Source organism: Aureococcus anophagefferens (genome assembly GCF_000186865.1).
Source record: "Aureococcus anophagefferens unplaced genomic scaffold AURANscaffold_3, whole genome shotgun sequence".
In the NCBI taxonomy this organism is placed as follows: Eukaryota; class Pelagophyceae; order Pelagomonadales; family Pelagomonadaceae; genus Aureococcus; species Aureococcus anophagefferens.
Window position 1 is genome coordinate 868,149 of NW_008705563.1, and position 9,813 is coordinate 877,961.

Sequence of the window (9,813 nt, forward strand, 5' to 3'; positions counted from 1 at the left end):
ACAGGGCCTTGATCCATCGCACAACCAGGTCGCGCTTGCCGCCGAGCGGCCCCGGCGCGGACGGACGCGCGGGCTCAGCGACGGGTAGCAAGGCGTCGTCCATTAGATTACACCAGATGGGCAGCTTCTCGCGTTCAAGTGAAGTGTAACATGCCTTGCGTAAAAAAACTTCGTCGGGGCAGCCCACCTTCGGCTCCACCCGAGCTGTTGCGCCGCGGCGGCCCGCCATGGAGCTCCACAAGTTCGACCCGGAGAAGCACAAGCACCGGCGCGTCTGGGTGGCCGTGGCCGCGACGCTGCTGGCCCTCCAGGCGGCCCTCGCCGTGCGCTTCGTCCAGGTGAGCGTGCGCCAGGAGAAGCAGCGGAACCTCGACGACGAGGACTTCGACTTCCTGGGCGTCGTCTGCAACGTCGCCGCGTCGACGGCGACGAGCGGCGGCTACGCCTACTACTTCGCCGTGCCCGGCGTGACGAACCTCAGCTTCGCGTACGACAACGAGACGAGCGCCGACGCGTGGGCCGCCGCGGGCTACAAGCTCTCGAAGACCATCGAGGCCGACGACGACGACCCGACGCCGGACAAGAAGGCCATCGGCGAGCTGTCCGGCTGCTGGGCGCCGAAGAAGACCGTCGACGAGACCTTCGACTGCGGCGACGACGCGGACTGCTACAAGATCTTCGACCCCGACGACGACCTCAAGCACGCCGGCAAGCACTGGAGGACGCGGGGGGTTCGCGCCCGGACGCGCCCCGGACGCGCCCGGACGCCCGGCGGACACGCCGGACGCCCGGACGCGCCCCGGACGCGCCCAGGACGCGCCCAGCAGCAGTCCGAGGCGCCCAGAGTACTCGCTGATGCGATTTGGAGACTAGCTATAGATTGACATTACTGTAGTGGAGCCAGCAGCCACCTCCCGCGGCGGGTAATGGAGCACGCGTGGCGGTCGGTGGGGGACGGGGCGGCGGTAGCCTCGACCGCGCGTCGCGCGTAGGGGGCGTGGTCGCTGCGCTGCGAGCGGTGAATTTGCGGTCGCGGCCGGCCGGCACAAGGTCCTCGCGGAGTTCCTGAGACGGGGTTCGCGCGCGCGAACCTTTTCGCCGGGTCGTGGGTCGTGGCGTCTGGTCTGAGGGTTGTTCTCTCGCCGGGCCTCGCGTCAGCCCCGGCACGCCCCGGCAGCACGCCGACGGACCTGGAGCTACGGGGCAGCCCTTGGAACGAGCAGATGATGCGGTGCGAGTCGGCGTGCGAGCGCGCGCCGCTATGGGGCGCGCCGCCGATTCTGCGGGCCGAGTTGTAGCTACGCGTTCCTGAAATGCGTAGCCTGTTCAACCAGTCCGCTGCGGGGCACGGCGACGGCCGCGGCAGCGTGTCGCAGCACAGCCAGTCGAAGCAACCGCCACTCTGCCGAGGATCGACTGTCCGAGCTGCACGTTATAATTGTGCAAGTCTTGGCGCGGCTGCCCAACGCCGGCGTATGGACGCCGCGCGCGCCCGTCGCAGACCAAGAGAACGCGCCCGCCGCTTCACCATCGCCCCTCTGAACAGCGGGTTGTCACGACGCAGGTGCTCGGGCTCGGGCAGCCCAAAGAAGCGTGCTGCCTCTGCCGTCGAGCGACGGATGCGCTGCGCGCCGCCGAAGTCCACGTCGATACAAACCCTAGGCACAAGGAAGCCTCGGTGGCCCGTGGGCGGGCGCGTGGCGCCAGTCCTTCGGCGGCCTCTACTGACGGCGACGCAAGCACCTGCGAGCCTTGCGCGCTCACCGACTCGCACGCCCGTGCTCCCGCGCATGAGTTCGCGTCCAGTGGAACTCGCACCGCGGTCGCCGTGGCCCTCTGCCGATGAGAACGCATCGCGCGGCCAACTCGCGCGTGCTCCGAAGTGCCGAGGAAGAACCGAGGCGCCGCCGTCGCGAAGGAGCGCGGCGCGTTTCGCCGCGGCTGACCGCCCCGCCCGCGGCCGAACTCTGCCGGACGCCTCCCAACTCGAGCACTCTTTCCCGCACTTCCCCCGGGAGGGGGCACTTCCCCGGCGCCCCATATCCACCCGCGGACATAAACTTTTCTGCACCGCGTCTGGCGAGACGCGGCCTGTCGACCAGCTCCGGAGCACCCACGTTCGGCTCTCGGGACCTGTCTGAGGACTCCGCATGCGTCCAGGCTGGACGCCCCCAGGACGCCCGCCGGACGCCCGGACGCGCCCAGGACGCGCCCAGGACGCGCCCGGACGCCGGCCGGACACCCCGGACGCCCGGACGCGAACCCCCCGCGTCCTCCACTGGTTCTTCTTCCGGGCCATCGGCCTCTTCTTCGGCGCCGTGGCCCTCTTCTTCACCGTGTTCCTCGTCGCCTTCTTCGCCTTCGTCAGCGGCGGCTTCCGCGCCGCGCCGGAGGGCGGCGGCGACGACGCCGAGGTCGAGCTCCACAAGGGCGCGCCCGAGGCCGAGGTGTAACGGCGTACGGAAACACGGCAAATTTTACCCCGGCGGCCATCGCCCGGCGTCCCCGCAGACCAGGTCCGCGTAGAGGGACTCGTGGGCCTTGACGGGGTCGTCGAGGGCCCGCGCGACGTCCGGCAGCGCCCGGCTCGTCCGGAAGGCACCGAGCTCGACGTCGCAGTCGCCGCCGCGGCCGCGGAGGAGGCCCGCGTCGCCGACGAGGCGGAGGAGCTCGTCCCCGTCGTAGATGTAGCCGCCGCCGTGGCCGTAGTCGTGGAAGAGCGCGTTGAGCAGGGCGGGCCCCGTCCTCCGCAGGTCGCCGTTGAAGCCGGCCATGGGCCCCGTCGTCATCGCCGCGTGGTGCGCGTCGACGAACGCGCCGGCGGGATCCGCGTACGCGGCGACGTAGAGCGCGAGGTCCGGCGTCGACAGGCGCACGACGCCGCCGCCGGCGCCCAGCAGCCGCCGCGCCTCCCGGAGGAACGCGAGCGCGCCGGCGCGGGGCACGTGCTCGATGAAGTGCTCCGCGAAGACCCAGTCGAACGAGCCCGCCGCGACGGGGAACGGCCGCGTGGCGTCGTGCTGGAGGAAGAAGCGGAGCGGCGCCGCGGCGTCGTCGACGGCCACGCGCGCGAAGGGCGCGCTCGCGCTCGTACCGACGCCGCCCGTCGCGACGCCGTCGACGTCCGTGTTCAGGCAGCCCGCGGGCAGCCCGAGGCCCGAGCCGACGTGGAGGCCCCGCAGGCCCAGCAGCCGCCAGGCGCCCGCGTCGTCGCGCGCGGGCAGCGGCAGCAGCGCGAGCTCCGGCGGCGACGGCGCCGCCGCCGCGACGACGCACGCGAGCGCGGCGCACCGGCGCATCATCTCATTGGGGAGATTCCCCAACCGCCCTTCTCGGGCGTCAACGAAAGAGTTGCCCCGCAAATACGGAACGAACTGAAATCTTGGCCCTCGTCGGCCGCCTCTCCACCACACAACGGATCGGAGCTCGCGCGCGGCGCAGGTGACTTTGTTCGCCGACGTTGGGGCAGCCCCGCGCTGCGGCTCCGAGCGTTTCTTTTCGAGTTCGCCCGCCGGCGCCGACCGACGCGGCGCCGCTTCGAGTCGTCGGCGGGTGCCGTGCGCGTCTCCGCTCGTCGCGCGGCGCGGTGCCATGGGGCGCATCTCGTCGCACGACTTTGGGTCCATGGACGACAAGCTCTGGCTCCTGGAGAACCTGTTCAAGACGCAGCAGACGCAGGCCGAGAAGGTGCCGGAGCTCAAGACGACGGACCTGACGAAGCTCGCCGAGGCCTTCCAGCCCGTGACCTACGCCGCCGACGACGTCGTCATCCTCGCCGGGGACGAGGACGAGTCGCACGCGCGGCTCGTGCTCTTCCGGACGGGCGGCGCGGAGGTCAACGCGGCGCTCCTCGACGACGACCACGCCGACGCCGACGGCGGCAAGCGCAAGTCCATCAAGAAGAACAAGCGCATCACGCGGCTCAAGTCGCCGTTCTACGTCGGCGAGGGCTGGATCCTCACGGGCAACACGCCCAAGGCGTCCGTCAAGGCCACGGGCACGGCGGAAGCCTATGCATTACCCAAGGAAGAGGCCAAGCGCCTCACGTCGGCGGGGAACACGTCCATCAAGCTCATCCAGCGCGACCTGAAGATCTGCGCGTTCGAGCGCGCGCACCTGCACGGCTTCGTGAACACGCTCTTCCAGAAGAACCTCGACGACGACGATTTGATGGCGGCGTTTGATGGCTACGGCAAGGAGGCGTTTTGCACCGAGAGCTTCGACTTCTGCCGCGAGGTGCACGCGTTCAAGAGGGACGTCGTGGGGTTCGACTTTCCCCTCCTCTAAATCGCGGCTCGCGAAGATCTCCGAGGCCTACTTCCAGTCGGGCATCCTGAACCTGAGCGCGAAGCAGCGCAAGGCCCTGGACAAGGCCAAGGACGACGCCGAGGCCCAGGGCGACTCGAAGATCCTCGTCGAGGGGCTCGAGAACCCGCTCCAGCAGGTCTACAAGGAGATCCAGCAGTCCCAGATCACGCCCTTCATGAAGTCGAAGCACTACGACGACTTCCTCGCGAAGAAGTTCCCCATCCCCGTCGTCCGGCGGACGCTCCTCGTCAGAGCGGCCAAGGGCGGCGGCGGCGGCGGCAAGGACGACTCCGGCGCGTGCGTCGTCTCCTAGGGACGCGGCTAACCCCGGACGCGAAAATTCCCCCGGACGTGAAAATCCGATCGTAGACGGGCGCGCGCCCCGCCCCCTTAGCCGCAGGCGCACTTCTTGGGCTTGGCGTCGTCGGGCGAGATGACGAGGTTCGCGCCGCCGCCGGGCGCGCCGGCGTCGGAGGACGCGGCGGTCTGGAGTTTCCGTCGCACGATCTTCGCGGCGAGCTCCTCGAAGGCCGTGGCCACGTTGACGTTCGTCTTGGCGGACGCCTCGTAGTGGTCGACGCCGTACTCGTCCGCGAGCGCGGCCGCGTCGGCCTCGGGCACCTGGCGCTTGTCCGCGGGCACGTCGCACTTGCAGCCGCAGAGCGCCACGTCGACCTCGCCGCGCTTGTGGCGGTTGATGTCGCCGACCCAGGACCGCACGTGGTCGAACGACGCGGAACTCGCGACGTCGTAGCACACGACGAAGCCGTCGGCCTTGCCGAAGAAGTTGGCCGTCAGCGACCGGAAGCGCTCCTGGCCCGCCGTGTCCCAGATCTGGAGCTTGACGTTCTGGTCGTCGATGGTCACGAACTTGTCCCGGTAGTCGACGCCGATCGTCGTCATGTACTTGGTGCTGAACGTGTCCTCGTCGTACCTGCGGCGACGGGGGTCGCGGGTTCGAATTGTGTGTTGTGTTGTGTCGTGACGCACCGCACGACGAGCGACGTCTTGCCGACGGAGCTGTCGCCGATCATGAGGATGCCTGCGGGGCGGTCGTGAGGGGCACCAGGGCGTGGCGCGGCGGGGGCGCCGCGGCGCGCGGATCACCATGCGGCTCTTCTTGTCGGCCATGGCGCGTTATAAAGGTGGGTTCGCGGCGTGGTTAGTGTGCTTGTGTGTGTCGTGTGGGTGCGAGCGGTCGGATCCAGGCGCCACGAACAGGCGACGCGGCGTCCTCCAGCTCCACTCCGCCACAGGCACCACCCGCTCAAATCCCAAAACCCCGGGGCCCGGCGACGGCGCCGCGGGTCCCGCAGCGAAGCGAGGGCGTGCCGAAGCGTCCGGAGCCGGGTGCCACAACAGGCAGTGAGGCCTCTCTCACCGGGTCGAGACGCGCGACTTCCCACACCCGGCGAGCGCCGCGAGGCGCCGACGCGGCGCGGTGGCGTCCACGACTCCCGCGGCACCAGAGTCCCGCCCGGCTCGCCGGGGTCCCGGCCCGACAGCGCGACGCGCCGATGGCCGCTCGAGCATCCTCGCGCCAGAGCGAACCCGCGCCGCCAAATAGCAAGCCCAAACCGACGCAAAGAGGTTGTGGATCAGCATGGTCGGGGCGGCGCGTCGCTCGCCCGCGCCGCCAAATAGCAAGGCCAAGCCAACGCGAAGAGGTTTTAAATCAACATGGTCGGGGCGGCGCTCCTTCTTGGTGCTTGCGCGGGCGCGCGCCGTGGGCGGACGGGGCGCGGACGAACGGGAGGCTCCCGCCCGCCGTGGGGTCCGCGAGGGACGCCGCCTAGAGGCAGCCCGGGGCGCCGGGGACGTCTCCCGGCTTCTTGTTGGCCTCGATCTCGGCCATGATCTCCTTCTCGGCCATCATCGCCGCGAAGTCGACGTCCGGGCGCTGGGGGTCCTTGTACTTGCCCTCGCCGGGGAAGTAGCCGGAGCAGTCGCAGGCGTTGCCCGTGGGGTCGCGCTCGAACCTGCGAGCGGCGCGGCGGGTTGCGAAGAGCGCGCGCGCGGCGGCGCCGGACCGAGTCGGCTCGGAAAATCGTCGGACGCGGGCCCGCGCGGGTTGAAGTTCGTCTCGGCGCGGGGGGAGTTGGGGTCCCAGGCGCCCCAGACGTCCTTCTTGGCGGCCATGTCCCACATCTGGCCGTCGTACTTGCCGTCGGCGTAGACGACGGTGGCGGCCTTGGGGAGCGCCTTGGTGGGGGCGAACGCCGCGACGGGCGCGACGAGGAGGGCGAGAGAGAGCTTCATCGTGTCTGCGAGGGGCGCGGGGGTCGGGGGGGAAGCGGCGCGGGCTGGGAGGCCGCGCGGCGGGCGGGCGCGCGGGTGCAAAGGACGCTGCCGTCGCACCTTGCTTGGTGGTCAGTGCGTCGATTGCTGTCGTCACATCAAGGTCTCAGGATCGGGATAGAGAGAGTTTTGTGGCAACATGGACCGCTCGTATCCGCGTTGGGTACCCATCGTGGTTTTGGGCTGCCGCGGCGAACGACGCCGGCGGCGGTGGCCCGCGCGCGCCGGACGTCTTCGCGGGGCGGCGCCCACCCTACAACACCGGCATCGATGATGGACCTGCAGAAGCCGGGCCTCTTCGTCCAGACGGGCCCGTCGACGCCGCGCGACGCGCACCACGACTGGGACGAGGAGGCGCGCAAGCTCTTCCAGCGGCTGAACATCGACGCGGGCGGCGGCCGCGACAAGTACCGCAACGTCGACGCCGTCTACTGCCACCCGACGACGGGCGCGAAGCTCTTCATCGGCAACCAGACGGCCGCGCGGTCCGAGAGCGTCCTCGTCGGCGAGGCGATCTTCCACGTCGTCAACTGCCAGGACGCGTCGTCGGCCAACTTCTTCGAGGGCGACCCGCGCTTCCACTACCGCCGCTTCCCCGTGTCCCACTGGTGGCAGCACGACGGCATGGACGCGCCCGACGGCGTCCTCAAGTTCTTTGAGGACGGCTGCCACGCGTGGATCGCGGACGCGCTCGCCGGCGGCCACAACGTCATGGTCCACTGCCTCGCGGGCGCCCACCGCGCGGGCACGACGGGCGTCTCCTTCATGATGCGTGCGGCACCGCCGCGTCCCTCCTTCGTTCTTTTTCTTTCGGAGTCTTCGCTCTTTAGGCGAGGGCCGCTTCGACACGGCGACGGCCATCAAGCTCGCCAAGTTCCAGCGGCCCATCGTCGACCCCTTCGGCCAGCTCCACGAGCTCCTCATGCGCCTCGAGGCCGCGTACACGGCCAAGGGCCGACCACCCGTGGCGCCGAACGCGGACGAGCCGTCCTCATGACCTCGCCCCGCGCGCGCGCGGCGGGCGGCCGCCGCGACCTTTACATAGCCAAGTCGCCGTGTAGTTTTCGGGGCGACGGCGCGGCGTGGCGGCGCACGGCGTTTTTGCCACTTCGGCAAGCGGCGCGCCTCCCGAGGACCCCCGGCGCGGCCTCGGAGCGGAGAGGTCCTCGTCGAGCGGGAACCAGAGCTCGAGGTCCTTGTCGAGCGGGAACCAGAGCTCCTGCCTCGTCGTCCCGGTGCCAGACGACGCCCCACCGCAACTTCAAAACAAGCACCATGGCCAACAAATCCGCGACGGCGATCCTCGTCGACGCCAAGGCGCTCCGCCGCGACCACGGCGACGCCATCCTCGAGGCCGCCGTCGAGGTCGCCAAGTACTTCGCCCTGGGCCGCGGCGGGAACCCGCCGAAGACCAACGAGGTGAGCGTCGCGGCCTTCAACACGGCGGACTCGGTGAATCCGCTCCAGGCCCGGGACCCGGACCAGGGCCGGCACGTGACCATGGAGCAGCGGCTCGAGAAGCCCGGGCCGAACGTCTTCCGGCTCCTCTCCCGGCCGCCGGGCGAGTGGCCCGCGGCGGGCGCCGACGACGAGAGCGGCGCCGTCGACGGCATCATCTACGCCGTCGACGAGATCAAGGCGCGCGTCGCGCAGCTCAAGTACGCGAAGCGCGTCTTCGTGCTCACGGACGACCGCTTCGAGCTCGCGGACGCCGACGGCATGGACGGCGCGGTCGCCGAGTTCAAGGGCTGCCTCGACTACGCGGTCAAGACGGAGGGCTTCGGCTTCCACGCGCTCGTGGTCGGGGCTGCGCTCTCCGACGGCTGCGAATGGCTCCTCAAGGCGGCGACGAAGATCGCCGCTAAGAAAACGAGCGGCTCCTTCGACCTCTGCGGCCCCGCGGACGCGGCCGTCGTCGCCGCGGAGGCGTGCGGGCGGCTCGGCGCCGCGACGCGCGCGGGCAAGATGCAGATCCGGCTCCTGGGCCTCGCCGTCGACGTCAAGGCCACGAAGCTCGTCAAGGCCGCGGCGACGCCGCCGCTGAAGAAGGAGGCCGCGGAGAGCGGCGGCGACGTCGCGCGGTCGACGGCGAACGCGGTGGCGGGCCAGACGGACGACGTCCCCGACGAGGACATCGTCAAGGGCTGGATGTACGGCGGCGAGTACCTGCCGACGCCCGACAACGCGTCCAGCGGCCACGGCCGCGAGGCCGAGGACGACGCGGGCGAGGCGTGCCGCGTCCTCGGCTTCGCGGCCGAATCGAGCCACGACGTCATGACGTCGCTCGGCGACGCGCTCCGCGTCCACGCCGCCGACGGCGACGCGCGCGGCGCGGCCTTCCTCGCGGGGCTCGCGCGGGCCCTGACGTCCGCCGGCGCCGTCGCCGTCTGCCGCTGGCGCAACACCGCGCGGAAGAAGGAGGAGGACCTGCGGCTGCTCGTCCCGGACCGCGCCGACCCGGAGGCGCTCGTCGCGCACTGTGTGGAAATCAAATCTTCAACCCGACTTTAATGTGCGCGTAATCGAACGAATTGCGCCGGATTCTTCGGCTCTGCTTCGAGAACTCGACGAGAGCGATCGATTCGTCCAAAAATCAGCCGAATCGACTTCGATGACCGAGCTAGAGAATTTCAAAGTTTGGTGGGGACGTCCCAAACCAGTGGTTGATTTTCACACAGGTCGCGCACCGCGCGCCCTTCACGGACGACCTCCGGAGCGTCGCGGACCTCGCGCCCCTCGACCTCGCGGCGCCCGAGTTCGCGGCCGCCGCGCGGGGCATGGTCGCGCGGCGGACGCTGCCGCCGGACGCCGTCGCGGCGCTCCTCGCGACGAACCACCCGGGCGTCGCGACGTGCCAGGACCTGCTCGTCGCGCGCGCGGTCGGCGGCGCGCCGGACGAGGCCGGCATGGCCCGCCGCAAGAAGGCGCGCTACGCGCGGCTGGCGCCGGCGCCCGTCGACACGGGCGACGCCGACGACGCCTGGGGCGCGGCGCTGAAGCGGACGCTCGAGTCCGCCGCCGCCGCCGCCGCCGCGTCGACGAAGAAGAAGGAGCGCTGGGCCGCGGCCGCGCCGCCGGACGACGGCGCCGACGCGGCGCCCGCGGCCGACGCGCCCGCGGCCGCGGCGCCCGTCGCCATCGACAAGCACGACGCCGCGGCGGACTTCGCGCGCCAGATGGCCGCCGCCGACGCGCCGCGCGCGCCCC

General features: G+C 70.8%; 3 protein-coding genes across 3 annotated transcripts in view; 2 read left to right on the forward strand and 1 right to left on the reverse strand.

Annotated features, from left to right (window-relative positions):
* Nucleotides 1–227: 227 nt before the first annotated feature.
* On the forward strand, nt 228–4,621 carry AURANDRAFT_61633 (hypothetical protein; the record flags this gene model as incomplete). The annotated part of the gene is made up of 5 exons (XM_009035410.1): nt 228–731; nt 2,217–2,449; nt 2,754–2,798; nt 3,543–4,260; nt 4,304–4,621. 5 exons carry the CDS (start codon nt 228–230, stop codon nt 4,619–4,621), a joined length of 1,818 nt encoding a protein of 605 aa, XP_009033658.1.
* AURANDRAFT_69665 (hypothetical protein) lies at nt 4,608–5,542 on the reverse strand (the record flags this gene model as incomplete). The annotated part of the gene is made up of 3 exons (XM_009035781.1): nt 4,608–5,242; nt 5,299–5,350; nt 5,409–5,542. The coding sequence occupies 3 exons, from the start codon at nt 5,437–5,439 to the stop codon at nt 4,699–4,701; spliced, it is 627 nt and encodes a 208-aa protein (XP_009034029.1).
* A 1,334-nt stretch (nt 5,543–6,876) lies between these two features.
* Nucleotides 6,877–9,813, forward strand: part of AURANDRAFT_61634 (hypothetical protein) — a gene marked incomplete at both ends in the record, with an annotated part of 3,174 nt that continues 237 nt past the window's right edge. Inside the window, 4 exons of the mRNA XM_009035411.1 lie at nt 6,877–7,378; nt 7,437–7,570; nt 7,849–9,087; nt 9,285–9,737. Of these exons, the coding sequence (XP_009033659.1) occupies nt 6,877–7,378; nt 7,437–7,570; nt 7,849–9,087; nt 9,285–9,737 (2,328 nt within the window). The remainder of the gene's footprint in view (nt 7,379–7,436; nt 7,571–7,848; nt 9,088–9,284; nt 9,738–9,813) is intronic.